Source organism: Convolutriloba macropyga, chromosome 12 (genome assembly GCF_964194025.1).
Source record: "Convolutriloba macropyga chromosome 12, txConMacr16.3, whole genome shotgun sequence".
NCBI classification, from domain to species: domain Eukaryota; kingdom Metazoa; phylum Xenacoelomorpha; order Acoela; family Convolutidae; genus Convolutriloba; species Convolutriloba macropyga.
Genome location: NC_134479.1, coordinates 51,873,163 through 51,892,494, shown reverse-complemented (window position 1 = coordinate 51,892,494; position 19,332 = coordinate 51,873,163). Strand labels below are relative to the sequence as shown.

The 19,332-nt window shown below is 35.4% G+C and overlaps 1 protein-coding gene across 1 annotated transcript in view; it reads right to left on the bottom strand.

Moving 5' to 3' along the window:
* Positions 1-725: 725 nt before the first annotated feature.
* LOC142350537 (E3 ubiquitin-protein ligase rnf213-alpha-like) overlaps positions 726-19,332 on the bottom strand; it is a 55,542-nt gene continuing 36,935 nt past the window's right edge. The window contains exons 4-5 of the mRNA XM_075402386.1: positions 10,022-17,940; positions 726-942 (exon numbers count right to left, since the gene is read on the bottom strand). Coding sequence (XP_075258501.1) covers positions 726-942; positions 10,022-17,940 — 8,136 coding nt within the window. The remainder of the gene's footprint in view (positions 943-10,021; positions 17,941-19,332) is intronic.

Below are 19,332 nucleotides of genomic sequence, written 5' to 3'. Positions count from 1 at the left end.
TGGTGGCTAATTCTTTTGTACAATGTCATTTTGCTATTCTCTCATTTTTGAGAAGTTAATTCTTCCACATAATTTAAAACGTTTTTCATTCCTCCAGCGAAAGTCCATAACCCATCAAGGAGTATAAAAAGGTTAGCTAATTAAAGGTTACCTTAGCTAGTCTCTATTGGTGGGCCAAAAATTTATTTATTATAGTTTCTCAATAAGATTTATACTTTTGATTCCATCGGTCATTTTAGCGATCTGATAGGGTCTTCGACTTACTGCTCGCGCACGTTTGGAAGAAGATAGTTTTCTTTGAAAACTTTCAACAGCCCTCATCGGCAAAAAAAATGAGAGAAATTAAAACGTAGCAACATTTATACAATTCAGTATTCGTATAATTGTGTCTGTAACACCGTCACTGCCATTCTGACGCCCGCAAAAAAAAATGAGCAAGCAAAAACGATCAAACTCTAAAAATTTCTCAAAATCGCTCTCTAGCGCCACTTGAGATACCTATTCTACAGTATGTTATGTATTTCAAGTTTATGTATAACTTTTTTTAGATCAAATGGTATGCCCGTCCGTTCCCTTAGATTGTAATTCTTGCAAGTCTCTTGCAATAATATGAAGCACTGCGCATTTTCTTGCAAGGTTTTTGATTCTTCGTTCAATAAGGTTTAGCAATTCGTTTCTTTTTCGTATATGAATTTATGTGAATGTTTTGTGCAATAATTTTGAACTTAGCTAGCCTTCATGCTGATAATGGGCTTGTTCATAAAGTATTTGTGTCCAATGGTTGCTTCAATTGCAGCGAGGTCATACGTCACTTTTTGAGAGTCCAGATTACAGGCTGAGCAGTTAGCGACCACTGTCAACAAGTCATTTTCCAATTGTTGCTCGCTATCCAAATGAGCAATGTGCTCGGATCTCACAAGGTCTGGATCCAAAGACATCACACTAAATATCGAGAAAGTACTGATATACATACCGAATTAAAATGTGACTATGGTCCATACAGGCAAAATGCCATTTTTATTAAGATTAAAAATTATAGCAAGTTTGCCGCGTAACTACAGCGAAGTGTACGGCCCATTTTGTGATGTGGTTGAGAAAGATCACTCATGTGATATTGAAAAAAAGTTGTAGCTCAAAAACTTGAAGTTCATGTACTGTATTCTGCACGACATTTTATCTAATACACTTCAGATATTTTGGAGTAACAGAACCATCGAATGGTTCAATGATTACACTATATGCACTTTAATGACTACCAGTTAGTATTGTAATCTTCTTTCAGCTTCATTAATTAAGAGCAAATGTTCGTTTTTCGAGTGAAGTTAGCCATATTATCAAGTCAAGATTTTTTATAAACTGATAAAGGTATTTCAAGAGCTAAAAATTTGTCTTCACTTTTCCATATGAATAGCGAAAAAAGATATAGATCTATATTGATCAAGGATCAAAGAAATTTGAAAATTATATCAAAAACATGATATCAAAACATGATTTCACTACGCTGCAGCTCTCATTCAAGTTTAAATGTGATCTGAATAAAATTTTACTAAATTTAGAATTAATGAACGAATCAAAAATGAGCCAACTGGAAAAGATTAATTTCTTTCTTGAATGTAACTTTAATTGTGTTGCAACACTTATAAAGAGTTAGAAAATAGTGGAAACAATTTTACAATTTTATCGGCTTTTACATTGAGACACACGTTTTGTCTGTTCATCTTGGCTTGAGCAGTTGCACTAAAATTGTATATAAAAATAGCATTCTACTGAGAACTGTTTGCCCGCGCCAATCAAATAGATAACGAAAAATGATAAAGATTTATATTAATGAAAGCAACAAGCACATTTGAAAAGCAATGAAAAAAACAGTCAAACGTTTTGTCAGAATTTGGTTGGCAAACTTATAGACAGTAGTTATCATTGCACACGCGGCTTCTTTTAACCATCACCATAATTTTTGGGATTCACGCAAGACTTATTATTATGAATTATTTTCCCTTTGATTATTTGATTTACGTCTTAAATAATTACATTTTTTCTACAGGAGTGCACAAAAAATATTTCAAAAATTTTGATAATTTAACTGTTATCTGATCTCTGTGAACAATTATACGAATCATAAACGCTTACGACGAAAACAGGTCAACAGTTCAAAAAGTCTAACATTTTTTCTAAATGGCATTATTATTAAATACCTGCATGAAGTTTTTAGAAGTCATTTAGCTTTGCATCTGTTCAAAAGTGTCAACGGTAATTAAAATCTTAGTGAAGGAAAATGAATTTCAGTGAGCTAAAATTATTTGTATTCTTTCTAAATGAATTTGACTAGGAATTTCTCAAACTGCTGTTTGGTGAAAATAAATCGATGGCTCAAATCGTCAAATCAACAGTTTCTGTTATGCCACCTAGGTTTTTTCAAATCTCGTCCTTGTCCTATTCATTCCACAAAACAGGGGTCCTGATTATAAGCAAACAACGAACATTATATTGTAGGTTGAGTGTGTTGCCTGAACTGCTCAAAGTTTAGTGCCAATCTCTTCAAAGTCTGTGCTGCTTGGTGTTGTAAACTTAGAAACAAACAACAATTTAGAAGAAAAAAATAAGAAATTTGAAGAAGTTTGACAAGAAAGACTTATCTATGTATTGAGATTTACAGATGCTATAAGCTCAAATTTTGGTACGTAAAACTTCATGTAAAGTAGGAAAAAATTACTACTTAACAATCAGTTCACATCCTCATTAATGTTTGGTTGCAAAAATAATTTTTGTAAAAAAAATTTTCCTGATGCTGAAATGGTCGTTATTCAAACTTCTTTTGTTAGCATGACAACATGATTAACTTGGTAATCAGCGAAGAAAAAAATTAATTCAAGTTAGTGTTTTTTTCTGCAATGCTTCCCCTCTCCTCTGTTTCATTTACTAACACATGCACACACTCAAAAGATTGTTTTTCTAGTATGCAAGGAAGCCCGGGCTTCATAAAGTCTTTTAATGAAAAAGTTTTTCAAATGTCCTTATTTAATTGATATTAGTCTTTTCATAATATATTTGTTGCATGTAACATGTTACTTGGCAGCTGGTAAACTTTTTACTTCTCGTCGGCTTGGATAAAATTGAAGGGCTCTTTTTAGCCACCAATGTGATAAAAACATCAAAATATATTGAGAACTTTTTCCATTCAAAATGTTTTATGACGCTTCTGGGCAGAATATAAGATAAGTTAAGATAACTTAGAAAGATAAGTTTTTGATTGCATACGTGCTTCAAAGATAAATGCAGAGAGCATGATAAGTATTTAAGAAGAGGCATTGCGGGAAAATTGTAAGATGGAAAAATGTTTTCGGGTTAAAATGTGATACATAAGAAATTCAGCTAAAATTGCAAATATTGAAAGAAATGAAAAAGCCAATTGATAATAGAATTCTCCATTGTTTTTTGTCTTCACAATTATGTTGATATGCTAAAACAAAAAGCTAATAAGTTGAAAAAAAGTCTGACATGTTTTTTATCTACAAAAATGTTCAATGATACAACCCAAAATATACTAAACTAAAATTACTGAATTACTAAGATTAAAATTTGTTTTTAAGGTTGGTATATCAGTTGACTTTCAGCAGATCAATTAATTCTTTAACTGAAAATTACAGAGTAGACAAAAACCGCTGATGTTTAGAGGGGTAAATGAATGAACAAAAGCTGCCCAAACAGTTATAGAGCTTCAAAGTTATCTTCAAATTTATAATAAGTTCATACAACAACCAAACTTTCCAACAAAATTTGAAGTACTCATGGCAACAGTCTCTTCCAATATGTTCTTCGTTGTTTGCTAATGACAGAAAACGTTTTTTGCACAATGGTTAGGCAGAGAATCTCGGAGCATGATTCTAGAATAAGACCAAATAAGAAGTGGATGAATATCGTGTAACTAAGATTTTGTAATAAATTCCTGGATATGAATATAGAATACATCTAATGACAGAATTTCGGGATTTGGACACTAATTAGAAAAATTCCCAGCCAATTACTTTTAGAAATGAGTTAAAATGGTTTTTTTATTCTATTGCCAATTACTTATCCTCTTCTATATTTTCACTATCGATGAATTTTAACAGAAGTAAAACTATATGCTTTTCAAAAGCAACGTGCAGGCATTGAGTACACTATGTGTAAATTGGTTGCCTATGTAGTTTTTTTTTAGTTGACCACTAAAAACAGCGTGAAGAGAATTTCATGAAAGATATTTTGTTAAAAAATCTTCTCATTTAGTAAACATTTTATCTTAGTTAATTAAAAAATCCAGAAATGGTTTTACTAAATGTCCAAATTTCTTTGATTGCTTTTTTCCAGTCCAGTATCCTAAATCCCAAATGGAGATAAACAAAACAACATCTGAAGACCGCGATTGATTTTGAAACAGATATCGATATTTACAATTTGATGTTCCGTCTTACCATTTATAGTTGTTGTCATGAGTTTACAGATTAAAACACGTTATCAGTAAAATGAACTTTGGCTATCATAAAATCACAATTGGTGGTTGACCCATTCAATTTCAAACTCTTCAATAGTTTTGTAATGCTGGTCTTGAAATTTGGTTACAAAAGTCATTCCAAAAATGAGCTTCTAGTACTCCATATTTAAAGAACAATTTGACCTGGTTGATTTTTTGTAATGGCTCTCCTGCCAGATCTGGCAATACAATTGACTCATAAATACTTAAAAATCTTGCCAAAATCTTGCAAAATATAACAATCATTGATTTTGAAAGTATGAAAATCATTTGAGCTTGCGTGAGCATGTCCACCGTATGATAAGCACAATTATAGACAACACAACAAATAAGTTTTCTTCAAATTAACAGTATGAGTGCAAAATATGGAGATTGAAAATTGGGAACAAAAATGTTTTCGAAAAAAACATGTTTGAAACAAATACTTAAGTATTTATGTATTTCCGAAAAAAAACAACGGAAAAATTGAAAATGTTTGAGAAATTCTGATTATGTTTTCGTTGCTTAATCTTAGCCTACATAATTCGAATTGTTTGAAAAAATAAAAAAACTGATGTATTTTTATTTCCATTTATCTTATAAAACAAATCTAAACTTTTTGGGAAAATTTTGGAGCAAAAAAAAGATAATATGACAAAAAGATCCATTGAGAGCAGAGTTTCAAGAGTAAGTATTGCAATGTAACGATTCGTATCACTAGTAAACCTTAATCTATCAATATGTTTTTGATGACTTTTCTCCGTAATATTTATGAGTCGTCGAGGCTTATCAGCGCTCCAAATAAATAAAGAAGGTGAAACAAAGCCCTTGAATTTCTGGAATAATATTCAGCGAAAAAAGACGTTCATGCTGTAGGATAGGTAGAGCAAAAGATTCAGAATTGAGTAGATGGAGTTTTCGATGCAGCAACCAATACCCATTGAAAAATGTTTAAATGTTTTTCAGACCCTTCAAAATGATTATGCCAAGGTTTTCTAAGAGCCTTTTTTACGTAGGACTGTTCCAATAAACTAAAAGTGTACAGAGTAAAGATAATTCAAGGTGTAAAAACTCCTTTAGAGAACAAGGAGAGCCATTGATGATCCAGCAAAAACTAACACACAATTCAGATTGAAACCAAACTCCTATTGCTGTAAGAAACGCCGCAACTGGCCGGTGAAAGAGTGTTATAAACCTCTGAACTAACTGAATTTTTGAGAAAAGCGAATTGAAATAAGCTTTAAAACAACAATATCGTACGTCAAAAGGTTAAGATGCAATAGGACAAGTCCTGAATTCTGAATTACACCTCAAAGAACCTTTATCAACTAAACAAAACACTGGACCTAGGAAATGACGAAGAAGAGAATTTAGTGAAGAATGGAAAAAAATTTTGCAATCCAATTGCCGCGTGTGACCAAAATTATAACTGCCAGAAAATTAAATTTTTGCCTAAACACCGTTTTCTTACTCTACTTTTAAATTAAAGTCGAAAATTTCCAGGCCAAAGAGAACTTGTTTTCGACATAACCAAGTCACCATCACGGATATAAGCCTGAATTAAGCACATTAGAGGTCTAACTATCAAATCCATTAGCAGGAAAAGCTTTGCTGGTGGGACCTCTACGGGACCTCAAAAAACAGCAGTATTCTAATAATAGTTTAGAGGTGAATTATCACGTCGAATTTCTCCACATCTTTCAATATAAATGGCATAAATTTCGTTAATATACTTAAATGATGCTTCCAGTATTTTGATGATATAACAATCAGTTTAATGAAAGCATTAAATAACCTAATATTTACAGACATGGAACAACTTAAGAAAAGCGACAACAAATGTATGCAACAATTAAAGGTTCGATTAAATTTCTTCGATAAGAAAATTCATATTGGATTTGAAGATGAACTATTGGATAAAACACCGAAGCATTAAATAGATTCAACTTTGTTTTAATGGAAACCTCATGAAACCTCTCAATACAGAGACTAAGAGACTAATAAATAATTGGACTTAGAAGCATAGTCAAAAATGCTATTTTTGAAAATGAGTCGTCTCAAAGGGAACAGAACCTTTTGCTTTTGGCTTCAATTTGCTAACATCATGAATCACATGAAATATTTGAGAATTAGCATCATGGTGGCAACAGTAACGACAGGCACCCAAAATATCTATGAGTTTTTGTGAGCAAGTAGCCACAATGGTATCAAAAACAAAGAAAGGTATTAAAAACCAAAAATTGATGTTTTCATTTCGTCATGAGAGAGTTAATGAGGTCAATCATTAATTATAAAAAGCAGCTGCAGAACTACAAAAACGGTCAAAAATGAAAAAAAAACCAATGCATCCTTTAATACAATTAGCTTCATGGTTGTTGAGAACGATAGACATGAATAAAAGTATTTAAATAGCTTCAATTATGCCTTTCTGCCTCACCAGTGAGAATTTTCATTAATGAGGTCACTATTAGGACCAAATCGGAGCTTTGAAAACGGGCAAAATAAGAAAAGAATCAATAAATTTTCAAAAATAACTTCAAAGTAGATATAAAAATTAGATACTAACATAAACTGATATGCATTTTCAATAATTCTTCATTAGAAAGATAATGAGCTTTAGTTGATCATTGATCAACCATTGACGCTACTAAGAGCCAAGTCAACAATTCAGTAGTTTTTTTATGGATACAAGTACTCGGCGTCCAAGTAATTGAAAGAATTAGATGACCCTTGATTAAATCAAAATGAAATTCAATTATGCGAATTTAGATTTATATCAGTTGTAAACTAGTGATAGTCAAAACAAATCGACAAATCGACATAGATGCAGTCCAGCATCTCAGTCAAAGCAATGTATTTTTTGAAAATACGCAGGAACAAAAATTATAGAATTTTAAGCTATCAACTGGAATCACTGAATAGGGCTGCTTGTACCTCATAAGAAAACCATAGGATCTTTCATTATTGAGACTAGGTGATAACTCAGACAAAATAGAATTAAGAGCTTAAGAAACAAAAAAGTTTTTCAACAAAACATATAGCGTCACATTGAAAAAAACTATTAGCAGTTCACTGACCTGTTCAATCGCCTGTAACTATGTTTTAATCAAACAAATATACTCTTTTTGTTTTGTACTTCCAGAGAATAAAAATCGTAAGCTTCAGCAAAATATAATACTCAAAGCGCGAGAAAAACGAAATGTTGTTCAAATATGTAATCATATCTCCACTTTTGAAGCAGTTTGAAAAATGTATACCATTAAAAACTACTCTTTTACTTGTTCGCTCTAACACTACGGGGTGCCTGAATTCCTCGTAAGTTTGACTATTCCTGTCATTAACAATTCGGAAAAAATGTAAAAGCATCCTCAAAAACAAAATGACGGCTCGATATATATCAATTCTTTTGAACTTAAAAAAAATCAAGAGCAGTGAAAAATAGCTTTGCTCAGTTAACAGCTTTAAAAACAACAATGTTTGATATAACGACATTAATTTAAATAAAAATTTTGAAATTTGGGTTTGAGTCTACATTTTTCAATATATTATTCCAGTGAATTATCAATGGATTCCAATGCCGATAATATGTTATAAATCTCATCGAACAATTTTTGTTTCGTGATCAACAATACTTTAATTTTTTGAGATTTTTTCACACAACAATATCAACGGATCCAGAACACACAATCCAACTTGAGAACAGCACCTAAAAGGAAATTTAATAAGGCAGATAACAAAAGCCAAGCCAAAATTTACCATTTGGCAGTGGATTTGATTCATGGAACTAGAAGTTGATACTGACATAAATACCAACGCAAAAAACCCTGATTGAGAGTTCTAGTTGCTTTTCTTGTTCAACAAGTTTAAATATTTTAGTTCACAATAATTTTCAACTTCTTTCTTCGAGCTTGACTTCCTTTAATTGTTACTTAAATCTTGAGATCTTGATGTTTGGACCTCAGACTCAAACGTGCTTCGCATTTTTATTATCATTTAAATAATATTCTGCAAGAATCAAGCAAAATCTGTCAAATTTGGTCATTACGACGGAGAAGTATACCCTAAAACTTCCGCTTTAACAAAAATTACTCGGAAAATATACACAGAAAATGAGCGAAATTAGGAGCCAAGCTTAGTAGCTATTTTTCTTAAAATTAGCTCCGCTTTTTTTGAGAATGTAAATACTTTCAAATTAGAAATCAGGTAACAAGTCTTGTAGTACAATTTTGCTCAGTTTGAGAATCTTTTTTACATTAAATGTATCTGTAATCCGCAATGGCGTCTAATTTAATATTCAACAGCTGTTGTTTCAACTGTTTTTTTAACAAACCTTGTCTGTATATGTTATGCTATTTATTCCGCTTTTTAAATTTTTGTTTTTTCCTCTAAGTGTATTAGACTTTCAGACCTCAATCTGTTGCTCTTTTTCTTTTTTTTACTTATGCCTGCAAACAACCATAAGAGTCTGCAAATCACCCAGTTTCAATAAAACATTATTCCTTTTCTTGTATCAAAGTAAAATCAAACCTAAGCTAGTATAATCGAGTTTTGTGAGAAAACTCAGAAAAAAAGAAGTTTTGGGAGTGTGGTCGATTCTCTTTACTGGCCTACTATTCCAAACCTATAAGAATATTGTACTAAATCTGAGGCTTATATGGTATTTTATTAACCTTTCTTGCATCAAAACACTATCAAAGCTTAGCCAGTATAATTGATTTTTCTGAAAATTCCCTCAGACTTAAAAAAAATTTGGTGGTTCGTTGAGATGTCAATCCCATTTTCCGACCTAATACTCAAAACGAATAGAAATACTGTGGTAAATACAGAGACATTTATGGTGTATTATTATCCTCTAAACCAATTTTAATCACTTTCAATTGGTATCAATTAATAAAGCTTTAAACCACTTTATAATTAGGCACAATTTCGGATTATAGTTATATTTAGTGCAAAAATTAGATGCATTCACCACAGAATCGAGCTACGCTGAGTGCAAAAAAGTTACCTATATTCATTATGTTCAGAATTGTTATACACAGATTGCGTAGCGCTTGTATCTCAAAGCTTGTATCTCAATAAGATTTGGACCTTTTTGCAAACACGGGTTGCGCAAATCTGTTGAACAGATACACAGATGGGACAGATGCGCTAATGACAATTTGGTTATACCTTTGCGGCGTTATGGAGAAATATGTAAAAATGCTAGAGCTCCTTTCATTGGGCAAAGCTTGCACCTAGACAGATTAGACCAAGCACTGCTTGTTTGACAACACTTAGCTTATATGAGAGACTAAATATCGATTATGTTGTTGTAAGAATTCAAACGAATCTCTCTAGCTTAAAAGAGAATGAAGATCACTCTGTATGTGAAAGAGTACCGCAAGAAGCTTTCGAATAAAGCTTTTTGTGGAAGGCATTTACGCACTAAGTGGCTTCACCTTCAATGCCGCTTAATATTAAAATGGTGCAACGTGACAAGAAATGATACAATTAGGGCAAAGTTGTTATGGCATTTCAATTAGTTTCGCTCACCTGGTTTCGATCTCAAGTGCTGCTCTGTAGCTGTAGATGAATTGATTGTTTTTGCTGATCAGGTAGTTCAAAGTAACAATGGCACAGCAATCACTTGTGTGACGGTTGGGCAGAAAGTATTTAACAGGCGAGGTTGTGCTAAGGGTGCCCTTGTAAGTGCAATAAAGGCCCCCAGCTGTTGGCAACTTGCGAATATCTTTATTCCAAAGTTTGCAATACTTTTTTGCAGCGTTTTCCATTCTATATTTATCCTCTTTCGAGATTTTGTTTTGAAGAATAAATTGGTCAAATCTTTGTATGTCATGAGATTGGTCTGGATCGTAAAACCGAATCATAAAATTAAAGAACTCAAATAGTTGAGGAATTTGACTGACCATTGTTAACCAATATTGTTCTCTGAAGATGCATTTCAGCAGTTGCATCGATTCACAGGCGGTATTGACCTGGCTTTTAACAGCGTCTAAGCTGACCTGAGGTGTACGACGCCAGAACCAAGGGTTTTCGAGAAATTTATCACAGTTAACCTGCTCTTTTGGTTGGTCATTTAACACCTGTAAAAGACTGTTTGACTGGTTTCTGGTGTCTCTCTCGAAACTTTCGTTATATCTTTCAATTATATTTGAGAAATCTTCATGGACTACCTTGACAGAGTCTATGAAAGCTTTTTCCCATAGTTCTCTTTGAGTTTCGTCGTTGAAAGATCCCGCAAGTTTCTGTTCGGAAGTATGAAGCAACAAACTTACTAAAAATTTTAAGGTATCTTCGTTGCTACAATTTAAAGATCGGGTGGCCAAATTTTCCAGATTTAGCTTCAGTTTGTTGCACATTTCTTCTTCACCAGTTGAGATGTACAAAACGGCATGCAAGAAAAACTGCATCAAGTTACCGTTGAACTCGTTTAGCATGGGTCGATCTAAAGAGCTTAAAATATCGCCTGTGAGGTAGCCCCGTACCTCGTTAGCTACCACGGGATCAATTTGTTGTCCGCGGAGTCCAACAATTTGATTGTCCGCCAGCAGTACATTTTCACGAACGCCTCCTATGGGATGACCACAATCAGGGCATTTGCTACTTTCGTTACCCCGGCCGCAATCACCGATTAAGTAAAAGTGCCCATTTTTACATTGAGCCCATGTAGTGAACCCATCAATGGCTTCGTTCACCGTTCTCACCTTTCGTTCAAAACTGTCCGGGAAAGTTGGCAAGTAGAGTTCCTCAATTTTGCTATCGCTGGTCAAAATACACCGGAAGGGCTCCATTAACCCACAGCTGTCCCTCAATTTCCAAAAGGTATTTAGGAGGAACAAGTAAATAGTTAATTGCTCACATCTGTGCGCGGTTTGGTCAGAAGAGTCGTTTATAAATCGATCCTTGAGGCCTCCAATCAACTCATCTTGTAGAATTGTGTTGCGGAGCTGTGCAAAATTACCAGGCAGGGACTCGATCTCAACAATTAGTCTGTATGCAACCAACCTCTGCAACAATCCATCGCCCATTTGTCTCAATTTTTGCACAACTGCGTCTGAATCTGTGGCGAGGGATTCGTATATCTGACAGAAAAGTTTCTGGTATTCGTCGTTCACCAGCAGAAAAATGTCAGAGAAACCGTGATTCTGAGAATCAATAAGAATTTGAGGCATGAGAGGAAGAAGGTCCGGATCTGCTTTCATTCTCTGGTAGAGGTCCATTCCGTGCTCCTTGCATACACACTGGATGAAGTACAGTTTCAGCAGATTGGATGCAATTCCTCCTTTTCCGGCTATCTTCAAAATGAACTGCAGATCCTGGCCTGAGTCCACAGCTGGCTCAGTTTGTTGTTGGTCAGATGACATTGAATAATTTTTGACAAACCTGCGTGTATACATTTTGGCCTTGGCAATTAGCTGAAGCTCTTCTACAAAATTAAGGTTGTCTTGTACATCTACTCTAAACTCTACTTTCCTGTGATTGTATAAATATTCAAAAACAAACAGCAGCAAGTCCAACGTGCTTTTCTGATCAATTTTGTTAGCCTCTGTTTCGTTTTCGGCATCAAACACCTCAACTATAGCGTTGGCTAATGCCTGGCTATGGCCAGCAGTTGCAAGCAATGTGAGCAAGCCTTGCTTTAAGCGGACAGTAATCCAGGTCTTTTCATCATTATCATGATGCACTAAGCTGTATTCTGCCAGCTTTTTGATTACGTCATCGTCAGGGCTCAGCAACAAATGATCTCTGACGACCCCAAGAAAAACGTTAGAAATATTTTCCCAAAAAAAATTCCATTGGCGTTGGTTGGCTTCATTCGTGCATCTAAATTCAACACTGGCGTCCAGGTTTTCAGATGTGATCTTATCTTGGCAAATATTGCAAATTATTTCCTCATTACTCCGCGCACGCTCCTTGGCGCCATTGAGACAGTCTTTGTGCACGACATGTCCCTGAATTCCGTCTCGAGTTCCATGTGGGACAAAGTAAGGAATGCGACCTCTGCCGGTAACTTGAATGTTACAAAAACCACATAACTTACTCCCAGTTTCGATTTGGACGCATAGAAGTATGACAGCGTCAGTGGATTTGTCTAGGCAATAAACGAGCCGATTCAGAAATTTTGAGTTTCCAAGAATGGCTTCAGCGTTTTTGCTGTTCATAGCCAAGAATAATGTATCCGAAGCAGTGCAAGCTGCTTTTGCCATATCGTCGTTTAAGTTGAATGCAATCTGAGAAATATACGTAGACAAAACGCAAAGTTTTTGCAAAGTAAATTTGAAGTCTTCAGTTTGATTTTCGACGTCCGAATACGTTTTTAGTGTGGTCACTTGACGGTTGAGTTCAGTGATTGTCTTTTGATTTATGATTGCGGGCTTAAGATTTTTTGCCATATTGAGCACTTTGCTCAATGCTGCTCTCTCCACTAACAATGCAAAAGAATCACAGCTTTCTGGTGGTTCAGATAATTGAAGACCAGTACCTATAATGTCAAATATTGGCATGACCCGATGCAATGGATCTCTGAGTTTCATATAAAGGGCAAATGTATGCGTAATTGTGAGTGCGTTGGTACTGAAGTTATGCATGACAATTTGTTTCACAGAGTAACTGATGAGCTCAACCGTCTTCTTTATAACCTTCTCATTCAAAGCCACTAAAACCTCGTTCATAGCCAAGTCATTGATGAATGAGTCGACGGCTCCCGGCTCAGCAGAAATAGTTCTTAAACTACTAGCTAACTCGGGTTCTTGATGCTCGAACCTTTCCAAAAAATACTTCCAATCTTCAACCGGACTGTCACGATTGTTCTCGCTACAGTTGTCCCATGTATTCGACATGATCTCTCTAACTTCTGTGCTAAAAGGGAACTGAGACTCAAATTTGTCTTTGGTTAGTTCTTGTGGTCTTTGACGACAGATGACTCGCAGTGAAAACAACTGTATCCACGCATTTTTTCGCCAGTTACTTTGAAAGAGCAATTTTATGTTTCTATTGAAGTCAATCAATTTTAAAAATTCAGCGACGTGTGGCTTTATTTTTGCCATCAAGTCAGTAAATAGCGCATTTTCAAGCGTTCCCGACTTGATCAGGTCCTGCCAACTTGCAGCTTTCACTTTTGCCCATTCACTAAGTGGCGCATTTTCTGGTGATCCTTCAATGAATGTCTGTATTTTTTCCAGAAATTTTGCTTCCAAATTTGGCTCAAATTCTTCTTCAAATAGTCTGTAAACATTTCCAATTCTGTGCACTTTTGCACCAAATGGTGCGTCAGCAATGGCCTCGTGAACAGCTTGTCGCAATAATCTCCTTTGAAACTTGGAGCATTCATCCGATGTAGTGGCAAGTATGTCCCCCAATCTTTTGTCTCCCTGAATGATAGCAACTTCTGTTAAGAACTGGTACGATTCGTCGCGCAATAAATCGTCTACATGAAAACTGTCCCACTGCCCAACTGAGAAACTGCTGTAGCGCCAGTCATACCAATTACGCGGTAATTCAACAATAAAAAGTGTAAACAAGTGATCAATTTTGGCACTCAGTTGCAGGTTCTGAAGTCTATTTTTAGCTGAAGCCATTAATTGAATAAAATTGTGACCTTTGGAGCATGTAACGAACAAAATCTTTGTAAGATTGGATGCTTGCTCTTTTGCTATCTGGTGAAATCCCGTCACACGTTCGATGAACTCCAATTCAGTTTTGAACGAGTTCAAATTTACTACCAGGTGTCGGTCGTGGGAAGCCGGCGCTTCTATTTCACCCATTAATGTCATGTTGCAATTTTTAATATCCGTCGCGGAAGGTATTCCACAGAATGTAGAAACCTCAATCAAACGCGATTGTGTTTTGTTTTGATAGCACTGCCTCAAAAGAAACTCTCTCAGGTTCTTTCGACCTTGCTCAATATAAATCTCTTTCAAGCCGGTCAAACTAAAATCACCAAAATTAGATTCTGCCCTTATAATAGCATCAATTGGGCAAATTTGAATCAACTTCACCATTGCTGATTCTAAAATTTGCGTATCATCGTTGCGTTGGTTGTTCTTGGCAAGTTGACTCAGAACACAAGCTGTCGTATCATCATCGTAGCCTACGAAAGCATCTCTGATATGAAAATTTGTGCTTCGTCTGTCTGATCTCGGCACATGCGCAAATTCTTGCATCTTCAGCTTCAAGTCAGATTTTAATTTGATTAACTTTTTGCTAAGGATGGATTTCATGGAAAGATAATGTTTTTCCAATCGATTCAGGAGCGGAATAGGAAACAGTTTTGCTGTTTTTTCCTCTTCAACAATAACGAGACGAAAATTCTCAGATACGCTGCATTTGACGCGGTTGGTGCCAAGTCCGAGGTCTACAAATCGCTTACCTCCGCAGTATACGTAATACTGATTCAAAGCGTCATACAAAGACTCATAAAGTAAACCCAAATTAAGAAGGATGACAGTTTTTCCTGACTCCATGCAAAGTTTGATTCTGTTGATATTTTTGCACACCTGTATGTATTCTTGATCTTGGGGAAAAGAAGAGCCAAAAATAACTTCGTAATCCTCTATTTCCAGAACCTGTGGCAATAGTTGCAGAGCCGAGAAGCTTTCCATCATTAACAGTAGGTAACGACTTTCGTTGTTCATTTTACGCTGCTCTTCTGTCAAATTAGGCCTCAAATTTACTTCTTGCATGTTTCGATGAACCAAAACCATTGTTTGTACAAACTCTGTGTCTTCCATGTCTGAGTATTGGCCGTGTTTTTCCAGTTCTTCTTCAAATATTTTTACCGTTTCGTTAGTTTTTCCCCCAAAATTTCGCTGAATTGCCTCGCGAATTGCGAGGGGTCTCGGCGTTCCACGGTGATTCCTGTTTTTGTAAGTTATCTCCCTGTACAACATTTTGAGCAGTCCGTAAAAGTCACGCAGTCCAAAATACTCTGCTTTTTTGTCGTGAATTTGATCACTGTAAATTTTTTCGTATGCGATGGCTAATGGGCGGATCAGTGGTTCCAAAACCTTTCCTTCCTTATCTACGCGACATATTCCATACGCACTGTTGAGCAACTCCTCTTTCTCTGGAATTGTCCTATTTACAAGGATTCCACGATTCATTTTGGCAGGATCGAGAGCCCAATTGGAGATGCCAACGAAACCAACTCTTTCGTAGTCACTTGATTCCATTGTTGAATCCATGTATCCGCTTTCCAGAAGAGGGTGCAGAGCTTTAAGTGGCATTTGTTTAGAGTCCTCAGCCAGTCCAATTTTGTCCAGCACTACCACACTCGTAAATTTATCGGGGTTTTGACCTCTCTGGTAAAATGCAGCCTGTTTAAATGTACTCAAAATTGCTTCGGCACGAGTGTGTGGGGAGCATTGAAAGGAAAGCGTTTGAACTTGCTTTAACCTCTGGAAAAATAGTGTTCTGGAAGTTTCGCCTTGCATTGCGTCAATGACAATGGTTTTCGCCAATGATTTAGAACTTCCCGGTTTTCCGACCAAAAAAAGTGGAATTCGAAGCTCTATGCATATTATCATCATGAAAACATTCTCAGTTAAAGCTGAGTTTATGGCAATGTTTGCATTCGGATCCAGCGTTATGTTTTGAAGGAAAACTTGCATGCAACGGTTAAGTTGATTACTAATAGTTTTCTCGCCGTCTGGCAGTTCGTACGGTCCGTTGAAAGCAGGCAAAATGTGCTGCCGATAATTCTCTCGGTCTTCCAATGAAAAGTAATAGCACACTCCTACTGTAAGGATCATCAGTTTGGCAATGTCGCTAATGTTTGTTTCATTTTGGGTTTTTTCATCTGGTAGCTCAATGTTGTCCATTTGTTCCAAAAAGAAGCCTCGCTTGGCATGGAAAAACAAGAAAACAGTCATAGCTCTCTCGATATCTCTTAGACTCACGAATAAACACTGGCTTGTATTAGCACGCAAGAAAGACTGAGATAAACTTAAAATGTTTTGGATGAAATCAATATCAACATCCGTGAGTCCTATAGAGATGCCAGTTTTCGTCGCAATTTGTTTGATGTATTTGTTTTCCACGGCTGGTGTCAACGTTCCAAAATCCCAAACTAACGGTAGTATACTTGGAGGCAAAGGGTTTACTCTGTACACCAAATGACGCAACGGGATATCATCTAACTTCTCTCGTGTTTCGCTCGACTTTATATGGTAACCAAGTCCTTGATTTTCCAATTTTTTTATCATTTCAGGATCATGTTTTCTGTACGGGTTGCAAGCAACAATTACTTTCAGGCCAGATTCTGGATCTATTTTCCGTCCATTGACACTGTTGTCGCAGATTACTTCTTTGATACCATAAATTGCTTCTGTAGTGTTAGCTTCGTCAAAAAACAGAACAGTGTAGAAATCTTCTCCAAAAAGTTGTCTATTTTCCAAGGCTAATATTTCAGCATCTGCAATGTTTTTGACAATGTCATCGATAGTCACACCCCCGTGTACTTTGACAATTTTTTTGTTTTGTACTTCTTTTCCACCTGCCATTAACTGACAAAGGAACTCGATTAGACGTGTTTTCCCACAACCAGTTTCGCCCATCAGAATAACTGGTATTTTGCACCGAAATCGCATGTATGTTGCCAACAGTTTCATAACGTTGTCCTGCGTCAGTTCATAGGTCCGATCAAGTTCAATTTGGTTTTCATCAACGCCGATTACTCGGCACAACTTAGCCAGTTTTTGGTCGTAGGTCAGTGAGTCAAAATCCTCGTTCAACAAATTGCCCCCTTCGATATTTTGGGAGATAATTTCTCGTTCCAGTCTCAAACTCATCACATTCGATGCAAGAACATTTCTGCGCAAATCAAGTAAATTAGAATTCTCAACTCTGACGCCCAGAAAGGTGAAACTAATTTTGTCGGCATTGAAGAAAACGTAAGGATGTGGTGAGTTCTCCCACCGCTTTTCTATTTGGTGAACATCATAATTCCCTCTGCGTTCGCTTAAACCGAACTGTGGCGAATCATCTGCAATATTCAAACTAGGCAAGGCGAAATCTCGAGCCATTCTTATAAGACAGTGTCGGATAAGAAAGTTCTTAAATCCTTCGAAATAATTAGCGAAAAAGTTCACTTCACAGGCAACAAGTTGTTCGTTCAAAAACTTGGCGAAGAAATTCAACTGGGCCCAAGTAGGATTTTGAAGCTCACTAGACTTTTTCAGGAGCTCTATGACAACTTGGTCATCCATAGGTTGTCCGTCACTGTACCAGGCGTTAGTCAAATCTTCTTCAAGCTCAACCTTGCGTAAGTAATAACAGGTTCTCTGGAATTCCGAGGAGCTCAGCTTCTGAGTGTCAGCCCCAAAGACATCCATCGTTCCTGTCTCGACTGAACTGTTATCAAGATGCTGGTTGGGAGACAGACACATGATCGAAGGCATCAATTTGCAAAATGGTCTCCACTCAGCCGCTTTCAAGCTCGAAGGAGATTCAACCTACAAAAAAGATGTTAACATCAAAAGAACTGCCCATCGTCACATATAGCAGGTAGTTCCTTTATAAAAAATATTGTATCAAATGATTATGACTGAACTATTTAAACAACTACCTTGATGAAATTAAATCTAAAAAATTATACATCAATTTTAGTAATGTGTATATGGTGGCCTCCGCAACATAGAGTCGCGATAGGGTCACCATTTACACATTACTCTAATTCCCTATATATATCCACTACTCTATATTCACTTCTTTTATATTTAAAATCTATCATTTCTTGTCTCACTTAGTGCAAACCACTAGTGTCAAGTTAAGCTGGTAATTAACCGTTATCAGACGGATATTTTGGGTTCTATCCCCGCTGACTCCAGTGGAAGTCCCCAGATACTAGTATAAAATTAGTGAGACCGTGTAAAAAGCACGTAAAACCAACTTGCAAAAATTATTGTAACCAGTTCGTGGCTAACTTGAATAAAAAACCAGCTTAACTCTTTTATAAATTTTAACCTTTTGCTAAATATTTTGTAAAAATTTAATTGTAAAACCTAAATTCACCATTACTATCTCTAATATTTTGTATTGTTCTTTAGTTTCTAAATGATGTTTATTACTCTCAATAGTATAATTAGTTACATACTTAGTTTTACCTTCATATATAGCATTAGTATAATCCTCAATTGTAATCTGTTTTTTAATGGTGGCTTTAGTTATACCTTTCAACTTTTTCTCTTCCTCTCTTTTAACAGTATTGTAACAATATGCTTTAGGTTTAAGGAAACATGCTTCTATAATAGTATCATTAGGTAATTCATCCTTCATCTTACGTAACTCATTATTTTGCAAAATATCTTTTATCTTCATTTCAGTTTCTATATTACTATCTAAAGGAACTTTTATGTTTATAAATATATTATCTGTATCTGTGTAATGATAACTACAATCTAACTCTTTCTCGAAGTAATCATATATAGCTTCATACCTGAATAGTTTAGCTTTTTCTAATGTAACAAATCCAATATAATTAAATTTATCTAATTTCACATTACCTCTTGTTTTATGTACAGCCACTAGGTCATCATCAAACTCTACAGCATTTTTAAAACTAATACTTTCTACTAATTTAATATATCTATCTATTTCATTAACTAACTCAACATCTTGTCTATTGTACACATCTTCTATTATTTTTCCATAGATGGCATTATTCATCAGTTTAAAGAAAACATCTCCAAATTTATCACCCTTAGCATTAGCTTTTTTCTGTTCTGAATATTAAACTCAATATAAGGTTTTAACCATTCACTCTTACTATATTCTAACTTTTGGTTAATTTTAATATCTTCCAATCTTAAACCATGATCTAAATACCAATCTAACATCTCCCCATC